Below are 18,179 nucleotides of genomic sequence, written 5' to 3'. Positions count from 1 at the left end.
CGCAAGGCCATTGCCAGCTGCACCAGCCAGATCCTTTCAGGCGTGCAAATCTCCACAGCGAGGTACCTGAGGTCACACATCTGCTTTCTCCTTATGTCTTCTTTGGTCACACCAAGCTAAGACAGACGCTTCCAGCCAGAGCAGAACAGGGCTTTATCCACCTCTGGGAGCACGTGCTTGCGCTGAGTCATACAGGATCTGCCCAAGATGAGACTCAAAGCACCTAAGAGCCTCCCAGCATGAATGTAACCCTACAATTAGGCCTGGGTTGTTCCCAGGGGGTTTTTATCAGGGGGATGAACACATGGCAAGAGGAAGGGACGGAGCTGGAACATGTACATGAGTCTCCTGCCTTCCTGATGAGCCCCAGCACCACAGGGCTACCTGCTGATTGAAACCCTGGTCAGTGACCAGAAAGCTGAACATGCCTTGTTTCTGTTTCCATGGACTTCTAAGTCCCCCACACCTCCCACTACCCGCCTAACAGAGGTAAATCAGACCTAAGCAGGGCAACGTTTCCCAATGCTGACAAGGCTGCGCCTAGGGCCAAGAGCGTCATGCTGATATGGCTGCAGGAACGAGGCAGAGAAGATGCACCTGCCAAAAGGATGAAGGGCAAAAGCCCAGAGCCCTGGAGAAGCAGCACGCGCCAAGTGCTCTCCCTATGCCAAAGCAAGTAACATCACACAGATGATATCCCTGCTATTTCAAGGACACAGCAGCACCCGCTGCCCTCTCTGTCATTCTAGGAATTACTGACAAAGGTCCTGATTTATCTAGCTCGCTGCCCAGCTGCTTCAGGACTGAGATTTACTCTTCACGGCCTCCTATATCACTGCTACCGATTTCAGGGATTCCTCCCAGCATTGCCACAAAGCCCTTGCAGCCGGGGACCCTGAAGCTGCTGCCTCGGCTGGTCGATGCCAAAGAACAGCCTGGGAACAGGAGGCTTTACAACCAGAAGCTGTTCTGGAAAAGCTGCCCCACCACATAAACTCAGCAACTGCTCCACCACCCTGGTGGCAGCCCACATCATTCATGCTGCATGAGGAACATGACTCTGCAGCAGACTGATTTTCATCATTTCTGTGCACATATAGATCATCCTGGGCTTAGTGAAACCATGTGAGGTGTTGCACAGCCACAAACATGCTGCAGTGCTACAGGGAGTATAGTTTCCCCATACAGGAGGGGAAAAGAACAATTTTTGTACCATCTTCGTTGAAGGGAAGACAGAGCTGACAGCAGCCACGACAGAGGAAAGCAAACAGCCAAGCGCCAGAAGCTCATTTACACCAGGCAGAGATGTTCGTTTGCTCCACAAGGGAACACTGAGCAACAAGGAGAAAACATTTACAGAGGTTTCCGAATTATATTGGTGAGTGAAGACAGGAACAGAAAAAGAAACCTACAAAACCAGAAAAGGGAAACCCATCAGCTGGTACCTCAGGACCGAGCAGCCGCCTTAGCAACAGCATGCAGGGACAAGGACTGAAAGGACCTCGAGACACCCACCTCAGGTCTAAAATAACTCCACCAGACCATAAAAAACCCACCACCACTTCAGCTTTTCTAAAGGAGGTGCAGGAGCCGGCAGCGGTGAGGGGCAGGAGCAGACCAAGGTTGTAATTATAGGGTGGAGCCCCTGCAAGGCAAGGCCGTACGCAAACAGCCCGGTGTACAAGGCCGTACGCAAACAGCCCGGTGTCACTGAGGGTGCCAGCTGTTGACTCCCTACAAACAGCCAGATCGCAGAGCATAAGGCTTTCAAGCACCAGTCTGCAAAGCTACGCATCTGAAGCGGCCACATTCCTAAAAGCGTGGCATTAGCAAAATAATGGCCCTCTGTCTCTCTTCATTTAAAGGGCTGCCAGTCATTTATTAGCTGAAACACAGAGCCCCTTGAAACCTCATGCACAACACAGACACGGTTTGCAAGGGACCGGGTTATTTCTCAGCTAGTAGAGCCCACAAGACACTGGTGGCTGAAAGTATAAAACAAAGATTACAGTGTTTCATCCCAACTTTTTTAGGCCGTTTCATTCTTCCACAAATCTCGCGGGCTGCAGCTGTCTCTGCCGTCTCTGTTGAAAAAACTAAGCAGGAACAAATGCAGAGAAGCTCTTGAAAGTATTAGCTGTCCAAGCTTGTTAAGCGTGACAAGTTAACCGCTACACTGCCGGGATGGCGGAGGAATTTGGCAGCGAGTCAAAGGCAATAGGAAACACAGAGTCTGCAAATGAATAACTCTTCCCTGCGCCCCGAGCTGCCATCAGGAAACTCATCCCAATGGGACTCCGTGCAGAGGAGCTGCTTCAGAGCTGTCATTTTCCCCAGCCCAAAGCACCCTAATTTCCTCCAGCAAGGGAAGAGAAGCAGTAAATAAATAGCCAAAAACCTCAGCCACAGAGTTCATAAACCTTTCATAAAACAATAAGCAAAAAAACCTCTTTTCCATGAGAAGTTAATTTCTTACATTTGTTTTGCCTACAGGAATGACTGAACGAAAAGCACATTGGACATGACAGAGTAAGGATGCTGCGAAGCCAACGAACTGGACTGCACAGCATCAGTCCCCTCCCGCACGCTTGCCCCACGGAGCAGTGCACGGCTCCCTGCTTCACGCACACCTCGATCTCTGAAAAGCTCACCTATCAATGAGTGCATTAGCAGTTTTGGATGAAAAACACAGCCCATGTTTGATATTTTCCATTGTTTTAAATTCTGATGTAATAAACCATGAAAAAAAGCTTCCTCCCAAAGGAAAGGCGTGTTAAAGTGTTGCCCCGACCTGACATTCCTTTCCCGATTGTCTCCAAAACGTTACGGTGTGGGTAGGAGTCACATCCCGTGAGCTGTATTTCAACTTCTGCTTTGTGTGCTTCACACTTGCATCTGTAAGATTAGCAGTGACTATAGTAACACCTTCAAACTCCAAATAAAAATACTAGTTATGTATAGTTCTGGTGCTTTGTCATTAACAAGATCTGGCTTGATTTAATGAGAAACAAAGACTGAGTCGCTCAACTTTGCCTTAAAACGCAGTCACAGCCTTTTTAAAACTGAACATCTCTGCAATCTCGCATGTTGGAACAAAGTGCAATTAGTTAAAGCCCAAAATCTGCCTTTGCTCTCACCATGTCATAGAAACAAAGGTGGGATTAAACCTCCTGAGAGGTTTGTAATCAGCAAGAAGCCAGTTATTGGTGAATAACTGTGTCAGTCTCCAAAGGCTCTCGAAAAGGGTCTCAGTTGTTTCTTGGAGACATCCAGGAGAAAAACGAGCCGGGCTGTGCGAGCTGGTACCGTTCCAGCCAGGCTCACTGGGCTGAACTCCCACATTGCGTGTGCTGCCTCCCCAGGGAGCTGCAGCCCTCGGCAGCACCTCCAGTGGTACCGTGTTCAACGACCCTCCTGAGAAACAGGGAGAGCAGCAACAAAAGAAGGATGCAGTCGCTCCCTGCAGACGTGACTGAATTATTTCTTGCCTTGGATGAACCTTTTTGCAGGGCATATGCTCATTTCTTGAGCTTCTCCAGGGAGGTTGGTAGGATAAAAGATTCTGTGTTCTCACTAAATCTTTTTCTCTCAGTTATGATGGTAGGCTGTCAATTCATCAGGTCGGGGAGATCTGGGGAAGGGTGATGTCAAAGACAGTGACAGCAGAAGCAGCTGCAAGAGTTGAGAGCACTGGAAAATAAGGAAAACCAGAGTGCTCATAGAGTGTCTTCCTTTTAACTCTCAAGTTGGCAAGGAAAGGGGGCAGGGAGGCTTCTACAGTTAATAGCTACACTTCTGCAGAAGAAAAGCAAACTCCCTGGGGGAGAGGAGATTGGCCTGGCAAAACAACTCGTTCCTCTGGAGGGATGAAACTGTATGACTGCACAGTTGTGACCTGTGTACAACCAAAGCAGTGCTGGAGACAGACTCATGACCCTGGTCCTCACCCATCACAGTGCATCACAGATGCTCAGGCTCAAGAGGAACTGCTGGCAAAAGCCCAAGTCCCACCTTTTCCACAGCTCCTCAATCAGGTGCCAAAAGACCTGGCAAAGGTATTTCTGACACACTTCCAACTCAAAGGAGATTCACGTAGGCGTGCTAATGCAGCTGGTAAAAGGTGGATGTGCACTTGGGGGTTTTAAACATTCAACTACTGCCAAGAACAGTTGAACCGCAAATTTGAATACACAGGGTTTATCTTGCTTAAATGACTGGGAGATAAGGAAAGAAATTGTGCAGACCAGAGCCTGGCCCAGATCATGCTTAATTGGCAGCATGTTCTCCCCTTGACCAAGTCAGCCTGAAATAAACACTTAAGCTTCTGTGCATAGCTGGAAGAGTAAATGTGTCATCTGTTTGTCCTGGTTTAAGGGAAACAAAACAAAAAAGGAATAAAAAAAATTCAGACTGGACTTTCTTATAAATAGCACAAGAGAGACAGCATAGCTCAGCTCAGGAGGTGGCTGCAGAGCTGGCAGCACTAGACAGGATCTCCAGAACAAAAAAAAAAAAATCCAGGAAATCCCCAGTGTCACTTCTCCCCACAATTGATTTAAAATGAGCTTATCCCTCGCACTTGGTACATGAGGAAGAAGAAACTTCCTGGCTATGAGGGGGGGAAAACACAGTTATTAATAGCTCCACAATGAGCAAGTATCAGAAGTTATGTTGCAGCCCTGGACAGTCTTGGCTGGATCTTGAAAATATCTGTTGCCATGGCAGTAATTGCTATACATGGTAACAGCAAACAGTGGTGTGAGAACAATTTACTTTTTGATTTGGTGCCCAAAACAAGTTCCTTTTGTTTTCTCTCACCAAAACCCCAAGCATTTATTAGTTTGTGTTCAGTCCAAAACTGAGCTTTTCACTTTCAGCAGTGGCAAGGAAGGCAGCAAAAAAGGGGCAAATCCAGAAAGACATCAAAGCAGGCAGTGCTCTCTCTGTCCTTCTCTTACAGCATAGCTGATGGATTAGGGCAAAGATCTGGACCACATTCAACTCCCCTTTATATTTGATGTCCACCTAGACAGTCCTCATCTGCCTCCAGTACATAGTATTTGCCACTGATAAAAAAAATAAGAGCAAAACACCACAGAGGCACTTACTCTACTTCCAGCAGTTAGAAGCAAGGACTTTTCTGAGATGGAATGACCTGACACTCACTTAATATTCAACGTGACAGCAGACCACAGTGGTGTCGTGACTTTTCATTCTGTCCTCTGCTCCCCTCTTTGCTGTTCACAACCTCCTCTCCCCTTCCTGCAGCGCTGCCAAACACCAGCCGATACTTTTGCAGAAACACCTCTTACCCCCAACCTCATTCCTGAATTTCAGTGCTCAGGATTTCTTCCCTCATTTGCTCAGAGCCCCTCACTGCACACGTGGGCTGCGGCATGCTCTTCCCCAGCCATCGCTTTCATCCCTTTTTCTAGGTCACGTACAAATGCTGTGAGCAGCAGAGATCCCAGCCTGGCTCCCCAAGGGACTTCCCTCCACTGTGAAGTCTGACAGTCTACTCCTCATCTTTGTAGCCTATCTTTTAACCATTTATTCACCCCTGCATCCCATGATGGGCTTTTCTTGGATACTGTGTGCTAAAACCTTTCAGAGAGGTCCACTAGACCACTCCACTGGATCACCCCTGCCATGTGCTCGCAAACACCTTCCAAGTACCAATGGAGTCACGTGGCTCAATTTTGGTCTACAAAAGCCATGCTGGCTCTTCCTCAACATATCTATCGATCATATCTATCTACGTTCCTACTTAATGTTGGTTTCCGGAAACTTTCAGGAACGTAAGATACACATCTTGGGTGAAACCAACTGCCCCTCCCTCCCGTCTACAGCCAGGACAACAGGAGAGGTTTGTTAGGCAGAGCACGTGAGCATGGTCTACCCTCTCTCCATCTTCTTCCTTATTCCCCCAGAATCCACACTTGTATTATGGATGCTAAAGGCACATCCTGGCTGTTTTTCCTAGTATCTGTTTCAGACTGGCTGCTGTAAGTTCACCCAAATGCTTTTTGAACCTGCTGATGCCTTTTGCATCCACAACCCCCCCCAGGACAATGAATTCAGAAGTTCATCACACATTGTGTAAAATAAAAGTACTTCCTTCTACCTGCTTTAAACCAATCTCCTATAGTTTCAGCAAGTGACCCTGGTTCTAGTGCCACAAGACTTGGTAGATAAATTCAACTTAATCAGTGCCTTCGTGATTTTGTATACCTTGATCATAAGCTACTCCAGACTTCTGTTCCAAACCAAGGAGTCACAATTTTTTTCTCTCTCCTCATAAGGAAGCTGCTCCATCCCTCAGGCATTTTAATTGTCTTCTCTGCGGCCTCTCCAACACCACTGTCCTTCCCAAGATGCAGAAAACTAGAACTGCATGCAGCCCCCAAGATAGGCACCAAGGTGTTACAGAGGGTCAAAATTATGCCCTCTGCTTTGTTATTATCTCCCTTGCTGATGGAGCCCAGAATTTACTGGCTTTTTTGGCTAACATTGCACACTGAGCTGATGATTTCAGAGAACTGCCGATGATGACTCTGAGCTCCTTCCTGAGCTGTAACCACCAGTTCCAGGTTCAGCATCATACAGGCCCAGTATAGGTAATTTTCCCCTACGGGTACCCCACATTTTCCTACACTGAAGTTCATCTGCCACATATTTGTCCACTTGCTCAGTTCTGTGAGGTCCTTCTGGATTTCCTCACCTTCAGTGAGGTATCCAACCACCTGAAGAAATTGAGGATCCTCTGCAAACCTGGGGATTTCACTGCCTGAGGTCACCCATAGGATGAAAACCAGCACCAGTCTCTGGGGCCTCACTGCTGACTCTTACCCATGCTGAAAAGCTACCATTGAACACTACCCTTTGCATCCTATGCTTTCACCAGCTCTCGGTCCATAACGAGACCTTTCCTCCATGCCCATGGTGACTTAGTTTCTTAAAAGCCTTTGGTGGAGAATATTGTCAAAGGCTGTTTGAAAACCCAGATATATGAAGTCTATTGGTCCTGCTACCCACATGCTCACCAAGCTCCAGCAGGTCTGTGAGGCAGGGCTTGCCTTTACATTAGCCCGGTTAACTCTTTCCCAAGAAGCCGTGCTTGGCCATGCCTTCAGTGATCTTTTTCTTCATTGCAGAGGCCCAGACACAGAGGTCAGACCCACCTGTCTGTGGTCCCCAGGATCCTTTCTACAGCCCTTCCCTAGCAGTGTGCCTGGCACAGATATTGAGCCACCTGATGTGTACCTCCCCGATTTCCTCAAGATCCCCCTCTTTTAAAAAATGCCATCACATTTGCCACCATCAATTTCTGCGATACCAAGGGCACTTAAGCAACAGGACACACACAAAAGTATCTCAGCAATTTCAGATTTAAGATCCTACAGCACTCTTGAGTAAACACTATCTGTTCTTTACAGTTTCTTATCAGTTCCTCTGTTTGCTCTAAAGCTGTTTCTACTGACATTCAATGCGAGACAACTTCTCAGACAGCTCTTTTGTAGCAAGCTTGTAGTTTGCAAAGCTACAAAGCTCCTCCACAGGAGTCCAGACAGCCAAAAAATGGTTTAGATTTTTCTGTGATGGCTTTATCTTCTGTGCCTCTCACACCTTGATCTCTTCTGCTGCCTGTCTCCAAAAGGTTTCTGATGCATTTGAAAATTAATCATATCTGGCAAATTCACTCTTCAAAAGTCTTATTCTGGCCTGCCTTATTTTGATTTTACATGTAATCTGCTGAAATATATACTTTTTTTGGTCTTCTTGTATGGATACATCTTCCCCTTTTTGACCAACATCCTTCTAACTCCACCGGCCTTCTTCCCCCTGGACATTTCCTTTTGCTTTCTTTCTTTAAAAGAAAAAAAAAAAAAAGAAAAAAAAAAGACTTTGATCTTTTCTTGGTGGAGGTATCCATTCCTTCTGAGCTGCCAATGTCATCACCAAATAACTTCCATACCACCTCTGGTCCTATCAGCTACTCTTTAGCAGAGGGACAGAGCCATACAAGGCAGACAAATATCAGGGCTCTTACATGACTGCAACAACAGACAGCCCCTTTTTAGCAGACTCAGGAGTAGGCGCCAGCTCTACGGCAGGGCAGACATAAGTCTCATTAATTTTATTAATGCTGCCAGTCATAAAGAGCCCATCATAAACACAGGCTCAGAGTTATCATAACTCTTCCTGGGCACATACGTACTGAGTTTTCACAGGTAACTGAATATTTTTCCAGACGCCCAAACTGACGTGTTTCCAGCTGGAAACACATTACGTGACCAAAGCACCTCCTGAGACACCCACCAGATGAGAGGCAGAGGGGTCAAGGTTCCTCCTTCCTGGGGGAATACAGGACCTCAAAGGGCAGCCAAGATCCCAGGAGAGCAGCACCCTTTGGCAGCGTCTCCCTTCCAGGGAGCAGCCACAGCCTGGACCTTCTCCCTTGTTTTCAGCACTGCTGAGCACACAGAGATGCAGTCAAGGTCAAGGCCTGCACAGCTCCTGCCAAGGTCCTGCCAGAGACAAGAGGCAGGGCCCAATTGCTAACAAACTGCAAAAAAGGTTTCGTCAGCAACAGGTTTTAATTTAAAAAATAAAAAATTCACCAATCAATTTTTGCCTGAAGCACAAGAAAAATGAGGGTTTGCATCTCCCAGCTGTTCCTTACTCTTCTTGACATCTTCTGTCACAGCTTAGCAGGTGTGAGGTTGAAAGAAACAAAGCCTGATACTCTTTTGCATCTTGAGCAGCACAGAAAACTCTGCCACGACAGGGCTGCACCCCAGAAAGGGGCTGGCTGAACCCCAGCAGCACCCAATTTTCACAGCCAGCTGCACTGACGTTGCTCTTTGTCCACGGGCCCACGTACTGCCTGTCCTAATGAAAGGCCACACTTCAACGAGGACCAACAGAGCAGTCCAAGCTCTAGTACAGACACAACTCGCCATTAAAGCTGTTTATGCTCACAGATGTCATTTGCCTTTCCCAGGGGAAAGAGCCGTGCCATTAGGAGGTTTTACAGCTATAGCTCTATAGGCAAAGCAGCACAAGTTCCTACCGCAGGTAACAGTCCCAAAATGGTAATTTCAGGGGAACAGTGTTAATTCACATAAAGCCCCCCAAATCCTCTCTGCAGTCCACGGAAAATCCAGGTTTAACCCAGGTCCAGCTGGGACATGGAGGGCAAGAAAGCAGCACCGCAAGCAGCCCCATGAGAAATTTGTCTGTTCTCTGACCATCCCCACACATTCACTTGAAGAAACGGCTACTGCTGCAAATGGTAGAAGTTTGAGCCAGGTAACAGGAATTAAACGCATGCCCTCCCCTGCCCACGCCAAGGGCCCACAGTGTGCCGTTCCTGGGGGCCGAACTCCGCTTTGGGCAGGTGCCGCACGCACTGCGAGGACCATGGTAACGGAGCCGCCACGGCCAGCTGCAGGGGCTATTTTATTTCAGTGCCCAGAGTACAAGATGTACGTGACATCAGGAGACATTCTCAAATAGGAAACTGTGCTCTTCTCCAAAGAGCCTCCGGTGCAGGATGCAGCCCAAAATCAACATGCCCCAACCACAGCTCACCACCCAAGCCATCCAGGCCAGGCAGGAACAAGCTCATCAGCTACTGGAAGTCACCCGTTTTTACATTTCAAGCTGAACTCTGGGCTGTTTCACTAAGCTATTTGGGAATCACCATGCTGTCCACCCGTTTCCACCTGCAGTCTTTGCTTCATGCTCCAGAGACAACGGGGAGGACAGAGAAAGTAGCCCAAGATGAAGTTTCCCTCTAGCCCCACAGCAAGCACACCTTGCACCAAACACGATGGGTTACCAAAACACTTCTCCTTCCCCATGCACAGACAGCTCTCGCAGCTCAGCAAAAGCTTTCCTTATCCAAATGGAGACAAAAGCGAGTGATTTCATCCCTCCAAGACCAAATAAAGTTTAAGCACACAAGTGCTCAGCTGTTAGAGGCAGCACTGCGTGGCCAATGAGGGACTCTGCCATTGCACCCTGAGAGGCCGCCTTGCTGGGAAAGAGTTATGGGGAGCCAGAGAGGCTGAAATCACTGACATCTCCCCCTTTGCCAGACTCATCCAGCCCTTCCTGTTTCAACAAGAGCAACCTGAACAAGTGTCCCCCCACCAAAGGGAGCTCTGCCCCGCAGCGGCTCTCTGCCAGCCTCCCTCTCTTGCAGCATGGTTTTGGCATTCAAGGCCAAAGTCTCAACAACGTACTCAAAGTCACGCCTGCAGCATGGAGTCCAAAGCTGGCCTGACAGACCATGGGAGAGGGAACTGGATGATAATGTCATGGTACACTGAAAGCAGAGCAGATCCAATGACTTGCTACTGCTGGAAGGAGGGGGTCCCCTCCACATCCCCTCTCCCACGCTCTTTCTCCATGGTGCATCCCCAGCACTCATCACACAAGGACACTGGAGCTCCTCAAATCCCGCATGGAGCTAATTCACAGTTTGCTAACTAAAAACCAGACAGTTTTCTCTTGCTTTAGTGAACTCAACCATTCTGGTGACAGGACCCAGGGCCAGATGAAATGAGGGTGGCAGTGCACAGCTTTACGTCCAGAAGATCGTCACTGTCTTTCTTATCTTTTAAGCTTATTGCCACCCCAAAACAGACTTCTGCTTTGGAAAAGCCTTCCATCTCCAGAACCTCAAACCCAAGTTTTAGACTAATTTCAAACTACAGCTTTAGTGAATTTAGGCTGAGCTGTCAGACTGCCACCCACTCACCAGGCATTTCCTCAGCAGCTTCTAAACCCGCAGCACAGAAAGGACCAGGCACTTGCTTTTCACCCTCATTTTCAGTGATTTTAGAACTAATTTCACAAAAATTGAAGTAGCTTATTTCAGGGGCAAGCTTTCTAAGGAGTTTCCAAGCCAAAAGTGCAACTCTTATTTGTGCTCTAATGCAGGACTGCAGGCAGGAGCCCAAGCACAAAGCACCGACCCAAGCACAAAGCACCGACCCAAGCACAAAGCACCGACCCAAGCACAAAGCTGCCCTCCAAGACCCAACGCTACTTGCTTCACACTCATTTTACTGTACCGACTAAACACAACTCAGCTGTATCCCAGCCAGACTATCTATTGTATTACAATGATATAAATTGCTAAGAAAATGTACCTCCATATTACAACGTGCTTCTCATTTGTCCTTAGGCATACATTAAGCACTTCTTATGTCAGTCGCACTCCAGGCTCTGCGCCTCAACTCATAGACCTTTTGCCATCTCTCTTTGCTTCATTTGATGTTGATTTATCACCAAGAATTCCTAAAACACTTGGAGCTTCTCTTCTCACCATAGCTTAGAGCAATGCTTGGAAGGCCTAATAAAAAAAAATCCCAAACCTAATTACTGTAGCTAGGGAGCAAAGAAGAGCTAGACAGTGTGGCTGATACACAGCTGGATATTTGTAGCTATCAAAGGACTATCAAAGAACTACAATATACATGAGGAGGAAACAGTTGCTGGACCAGAAGAGGACCAAATATGGCATTTACAGTTTTACAACAAACGGAACATGTTGAAACTAACAGCTGGACCTTGAGTTACTGTTTAAACGCATACAAGGGAGACTCAGAGCCTGGATTACAGTGTGTGACCACCCGCAGCTTACCCCATGTCTGGAAACAACCCTGCACTTGCCATTTCCCACACAGCACCAAAAGCACACGGGGGACAAGCCCAGGGTAGATAAGGCTGTGTGGGCGAGCACGAGAGCGCAAGCAGATTAGCAGGGCGGTGAGGACCAGGCGCTGGAGCAGCTGGGGTGGCCAGGACCAGCTGGCTGGAGCAGGTCGGGGTCCCAACAATAAAACCGAGCCAGCCACCCCAAGGGCCCGGCAGCCAGCACAGAGGCACCGAAAACTGCAGCCAACATCCACCACCTGGTCTGGCCACAGCCTCTGGAGGGGCATCTTTCCAGGCAACACTATGCAGCACTGCTGACCCATTGCATCCCTTGGGTCTGTATTTAATTTTTCAGCTATAAAGTCTCCTATGAGAACTTCCTCTGATTTCACTTTGTTACTGAAAATATTTTACATCAATTCATCCTTCTCCTAAACTGAGTCCTGGCTACTGCAACACACGAAAAGCCACGCGCAAGACACTGCACTGCCTCAGAGTCAAAAAAAACCAAAACCAAGACAGCTGAACTCCATGTGGTTAAAGGGGATTTGCTGAGCTCGGTCCCAACTCATTGGGCAGCACTGTGCTGGGCTTTTCTTGGTATCACTTGGTATCACTCCATCACTTGGTGATGAAGACAGTAAGCCTCTGTCGTTCTTCTGGGGAAAAAAAAAATAAACACAAGCAAAACCAAACAAAAAACCAGATCTACAGAACAAAGAAAATATCCCTGCTACAGTGCACCTGGCCCTGGGCCACTGGTTCATGATGTCCAAGATGACACAAAAATCCCACTACACTGAGTCTTTTCTGCCTCTGTAAAAGGTTTCCAGCCAGAAAGCAGCAACCTTGTTTGCCCAGGTAGGAAACAGCCCCATCTGCCAAAGCAAAGTGCCTTATGGCAGTGTCCCACATCTGCCAAGTTACACAAACAAATGAGCCCAGCACAGGTTTGGGGTTTTTTTTTCCCCCCACACTTGACTTGTTTGTTTTTGGTAGATCATAAACCCTGTGGCTAAGAAAAAGGTCGGGTTAGAGGGGCCCAGCACTGCTCTGCTCCAGGCCGAAACAGGAACACGCAGCAAGCCCAGGGAGCATGGGATGCTTGCTGTCATCTTCATTTCATCCCACGTGAGAGCAGTTTCCACCGAGGAAGGCAAAGTACAGTGAGAGCTTGGCTCAGGGAGCTGGGCACAAGCAGAATACAAGAGGGGTAAGAAAATACATCCTCTATGTAGAACCAGCCTTCTATTCGCCTCTGGTGGCTGACAAAGATGCCAATGAATAATTTTATTCAGATCTCTCTATTTCAGAATTTCCCCAACACTCTGCAGCATAAAGCCATCAGGGGAATTTCATACAAGACCTTAAGTCCAAAAAGACAAAAGAGCCTGAAAAAAAAAATCTCAGCATGTTCAGTGCCTTGGTCTTTCAGCTTGCTTTTTTCAGGGAGAATTTTCTAAAGTTGATGTTGTCCAACTCGGATCCCTTCTTTTCACCTGAAGCACATAACTGCGGGAGGCCAGACGCACCCCAACTCCTGGAGCTGCTACACAAGCCATATCAACGCTCCTCCTGGGGATCATAGAGTCCTTTCCATCTCCCATGCTTCATTGCAAACAAGCAATCTGGATCTTCAGCATCCTCATTTTAAGCTTCCCAAGCCTCTTTTGGCTCTGTGCACTGCATAACCAAAAAATAGCAGCTAACAACACACAAAGAAAAAAGCTTGGGAGAGTAGCTGGAGGATGGTTGACACCAGCTACACTGGAATTCACTGGTCAATATTCAACTGGAAATATAAACCACTGTTATTCCCTACATCAGTAACCTCAAACACTTTGAACAGCAATTAGGATGAGAGAATATATCCCAAATAATGGTATTTTTTCCATTCTCCCACGAGACAAAGACCAAGCGCAAAAAAAATTTTCTCTTGAACTACAGTGTCTCGTTCCAGATGTATGAGCCTGATGGACCTCACGTCTGCTGCTTTAGTTAATACTTTCCTGCCACTCCAAAAACTGACTGCTTTAAGAAATTGCCCAAAGCAGAAGACTACTCTTCCCCATGAAGAGTATAAAAACAATCAGACAGCTTGCTTCAGTGGACACTCATGACTGAGCTACTAAAAAGCACAATAAATTGCTTGATCATTAAAGCAGTCTTTCCTATGAGGGAACTGCCTTTCTGCGCACCTTGACAAAGGCAGGAATTAACATCGAATGTGTAATGACAGCAGAGCTCAGAAACCTCTACGAATCCAGATAAAAGTCAATCCCAGTGTCTGCTCTGGAATTTATTTTTATTACAAATAAGAGGCACTGCACTATTCAAATCTGCCCAGAGGGCTTTTTAAAGAAACATGAGCTTATACATGTCACAACAAGGCACAAATAATTGCACTCCACCTGGGAAGGATTCATGGAGCCTAAATGGAGCATTTCAAATTCTGACGTATTTATTTGCTGAAAGCTTGCAAGCATCTCCTCCTAATTGCATCATCCACTAAGAAAGCCATTTGGGTAGTACAACAGGAATGGACACACTGGGAAAGGAGACCACAGGGAGGAAGGAAATGCTGCTTCTTTCCTTTGAACTTCTGATTAGTTTCCATCAGAAGACTCTGGTGTGTTTGAAGACGTTTCCCAAGGACCAAGCTTTATCTGCATAGAGTCAAACACTGTAACTGAAGGCACAACTCCACCTCAGGAGCTCACTCCAGGCCAAGCTGGGCCTGCTGATGGGAGCAGCTTAGAAAGGATACAGCAGTGATGGTGGACAAGATGACTACCTTGTCATCCACAGCTTATCAGCCCTCTTCTGCCTCTGCCAGCAGAGCTACTGGAGCAAAAACACACTCCTGGTTTCACTTAAAGCCAGTCGGTCTTTCACCCCTAAACCATTTCATCCCAAGGAAACTGCCCTGGCATGCTCACTGATAGCTCCAGCAGCAGGTTCAGAGGAGCAGGGATGACACCAGGAGTGCATGGCAGAGGTTGGGCTGCCAATAACCTCTCCCACCTGCACTTATCTCCACTGATGTCAGAGAGCAAACAGAGACCTTCACTACCACAGCTCATTTACTGTCAAGTCAGTTACCACAATGCTCATCCAGGAATAGGCTCATCCAGCAGATGAGAGCGGGACAACCTGCTGGGAACAGAATCTTGTTCTGCGGTCACAGGTAGCTACAGAGAGGATGTTTATTCAGGGCCTTATTTAAGCCAATTAGAAGAGGGTAAACCAGAACAGGGCACATGGACCCAGCTCAGAGGATTGGGGGGGGGGGCTCTGTGCTAAATAACAGTGGGAGGTTCAGATGCCCTGCCAAAACCAGAAGATCCCTTTGCTGCAAAGCCATGGTGGAGTTCAGGCACAAGGAGTCCGTCAGCAGCTCCAGGGCAGGCTCATGAAATGTGGAAGTTTTCACTTGTCCCTAAATTACAGCTTCTGAAAAAATACAGAAACTAGTATTCAGGCAAAGACAAATTAAAGCCTGAAATAATCTGAATTAACTATATGTAACAAACTCATAATACTGTTACTGAATCTCAGTATCTTGAGTAAGAGTCTTCATTGTAATCAGTACATAAAGCATGTGAATCCTTTATATTTTGTATTAATCAAATTAAAATGGCCAGCCAGACCAGCAGGTTTCCCACTGAACAAGCGCACTCAGTACCATCCCCAGTCCTTCTACCTACCCAGTTAAGGGGACTTCAGCAATCCCCAGTACTTCTGGCACAGGCTAGAAGATCTCCCTCCGCTCATGTCCCGAGGCTGTTTAATTCAAACAGCCAAAAACACGCTGCTAAAACAGCAAGTCCGAACTGAAAAGCTTTCTTCTCCATAGGTAAAATGGCAACCAAGTAGTATTCTTACTAATGCATTTACCTATCAAGAAATATAGGTATGACACATCCTTTTGTGACTTCAAAGAAATGGTTCATGAATATTTATTAAACTGCACTGCCAGGAGGAAAAAAACACAAAAGACCCTCATGGGCCAAAAAGCCAGAATCCTACGACAGTTTATGCTTCATTATTTTTAATTACAGAAGCAATTCCATTGAAGATTCTATTAAGAATGGCAGGATTGATTAAAAAAATGCCTCAAAGCTCAGACACAAATACATTGAAATCTGCAAGATTTTCTTACCCATTAGGCAGTTCGCTTACAGGAGTCTCAAGTCTCTCCTCCTTTCACCTTTGCACCACAGCACATTACACTTTTCTAGAGATCAAGTAAATCAGTTGAATGGGAGGCATTTGCCTTTTGTGCCCCTAAAGCAGCCCAGATTCTGCGTGGCAGAATTGGCACATTAAACGTGCAAGTCTCTCATGAGGTTTTCAGCTGCGCATCCAGTAACAGTAAGGCTGAAAGCAGCCTTTTGCATCACAAGGATGACCATAAAATTCTCTTGGTTACAAAACGCACCAGGCCAGTATACTTAGATCTCCCTGTAGCTTACGTGCTCCCAGCTAAGGCCAAGAGATCTGTTTCAGCTAAGCAAACCTGTTGTGAATACAGAAGGCATGTGAACTATCTGACCAAAAACCTGGCTTCAAAATCTGCATTCCTATAATCCGCTGTGATCCGTGATCTCAGCATCACTCCATCCAACTGCTAGGAAAGAGCCGTCTCATCAACCCAGCAAACACCGAACTCAAAAAGCACCAAAGAGACAGTCAGCGGGGATACACTGGAAAAATTGTGCTGAAATCCAGCGCAAGAAGCCCTGTACTCCTCTGCACTGGTTGGCAGAACGATAGCCCCAAATCTACATGGCTTTGTCAGGTTTTCCAGTTTATCCCCTGACGTGAATAATCTGCAACCTCGATCCCTGAGCATCAAGTGCCCTTGGCTGTCACAAGTAGGGAGGCAGAAGCAGCCGCTATGAGTTGCTGCTGCTGGCGGACCGAGAGCGTGCTGCTGTGCTAATCATTTTGCTCTGGATGAATTCTGGTATTCTACATCCACTCTCAAGAGGACTTGCTATCCCTTCCCAAGATGCTCCTTCTTATGGACTAACTCAAACCGTGTTCTGCTGGAGAAGACGCAGAAGAGACAGAATAAAAAGAAACAAAACAACTTAAAACACAAGAGAAAAGAAATTATTCCAAACACTTTGCACCGTCACCGAGGTACCGGGCAAAATGCCAGCACAGCCCTCCCTCCTCTCCCCCAGACAAAGAGAATGTGAGAAGCCAGCTGAAATCTGGTGCCCCTGGGGAGAGCTGCGCTCGCAGGAATGTTAAATCGTTCCGAGCTTTTAATCTAGGACGAAAAAAATGCTGGCAAAACAGGGCAACAGCAACTGGCATCAGCCACAGGGAGGACAGTGCTTCTGCCAGGCTCTGTACCTTCCTCCCAGCAGAGCCAAACTTAATTCAACCACTTCTGGCCAACGACCCAACACACAGAGCGACCAGGAAGAATTCTCCCTGAATGGGGTTACTCAGAGGAGCCATAAAATCCACCCGTGTTTGTTGGAAGCAGGATGCAGCCTGGGAAACTGGCCTGGCCACCTGGCCCTCCATTTTCACTGCCAACAGGTGATGCCGGCTCCCTACCTGCTTCCAGGTGAGGAGTGAACCCTCTCCTGGCCACCCCTCTCCAGCAAACCAAGTGCAACAGCCACTCCTGCGCTTGACCAGGAAAACATTGTCATTTTGTAATTGTGTTCGTTTTTTAAGGCAACAGAGAGCAACCTACACATGCAACCCACCCGGGAGCCTGCGAGCCTGGTCTGAAACGGGTACAAAATCAGCGGGTGCTTCTGATTAACTGCTCGTCTTCAGCGGTGCGAGGGCACCCGGCAGAGCCCGGCTGCAGTCTCCGGGGAGGGCGACCCCGCCAGGTGCCGCTCTGCCGGACCCTCAAGGCCCAGGCAGGACCGGGAACTCTGGATCAGGGTCAGGCCAGCTCAGACCAGTGAAACTCGGGACCGCCCGCCTCGCTCGGAGGCTGCGAACAGCCCGGTCCTGGCAACGGCCGGCGTGCCCCGGCGGGAGCCGAGTCTTGCAGGGAGCCGATGTGGTGGACCCGAGCGGGTGCGGGAGCTTCCCCCCGCAGACAGGCCACCACAGGCGGGAGGGAGGCGGCCCGGGGAGCGGCTGCGGCAGAGCGGCTCCTCACACAAGTTGGCCGCCCGGCTCGGCCCGGCCCTGCCGCCGCCACAGGGCCCGGCTCCGGCCGCCCCCCACCTGCCCGCCGGGGCCCGCGGCTCGCCCGCCCCCCCCGGGCCGGGGATGCCTCCCGGCCCCGGCTCGCTCCCCGCGCAGGCCCCGAGGGGGCGACGGCGCCTCCCGCCCGCCTCAACAGGTGCGCGGCGGCCGCACTCACCTCTCCGCCATGGCCCGCTCAGCCGCGCCGCCCGCTCTGCCCGCGAGCGGGGCAGGATGTGAAACCCGATCCCGGCCCCGCCCGGGGGGCGGCGCGGCCCGGCCCGGCCGCCGGGACCCCCGGCCCCTCCCCGGGTCCCTCTGCTGGGGGCCGCCGCGCC

At 48.5% G+C, this 18,179-nt stretch overlaps 1 protein-coding gene across 2 annotated transcripts in view; it reads right to left on the bottom strand.

Moving 5' to 3' along the window:
- The window catches only part of LOC142416888 (rho GTPase-activating protein 39-like), a 57,950-nt gene extending 39,771 nt beyond the window's left edge, over positions 1–18,179 (bottom strand). The window contains exon 1 of one of the 2 annotated variants that reach the window (XM_075516988.1): positions 18,020–18,179. In XM_075516988.1, coding sequence (XP_075373103.1) covers positions 18,020–18,030 — 11 coding nt within the window. In that variant the 5' untranslated portion in view covers positions 18,031–18,179. Of the gene's footprint in view, positions 1–17,402; positions 17,528–18,019 lie in introns of those variants that run through there. The other variant, XM_075516989.1, reaches the window with a different exon arrangement.

The sequence above is a fragment of the Mycteria americana genome, chromosome 14 (assembly GCF_035582795.1).
Source record: "Mycteria americana isolate JAX WOST 10 ecotype Jacksonville Zoo and Gardens chromosome 14, USCA_MyAme_1.0, whole genome shotgun sequence".
Classification (NCBI taxonomy): Eukaryota; Metazoa; Chordata; class Aves; order Ciconiiformes; family Ciconiidae; genus Mycteria; species Mycteria americana.
This window is presented reverse-complemented; position numbering and strand designations above follow the sequence as displayed.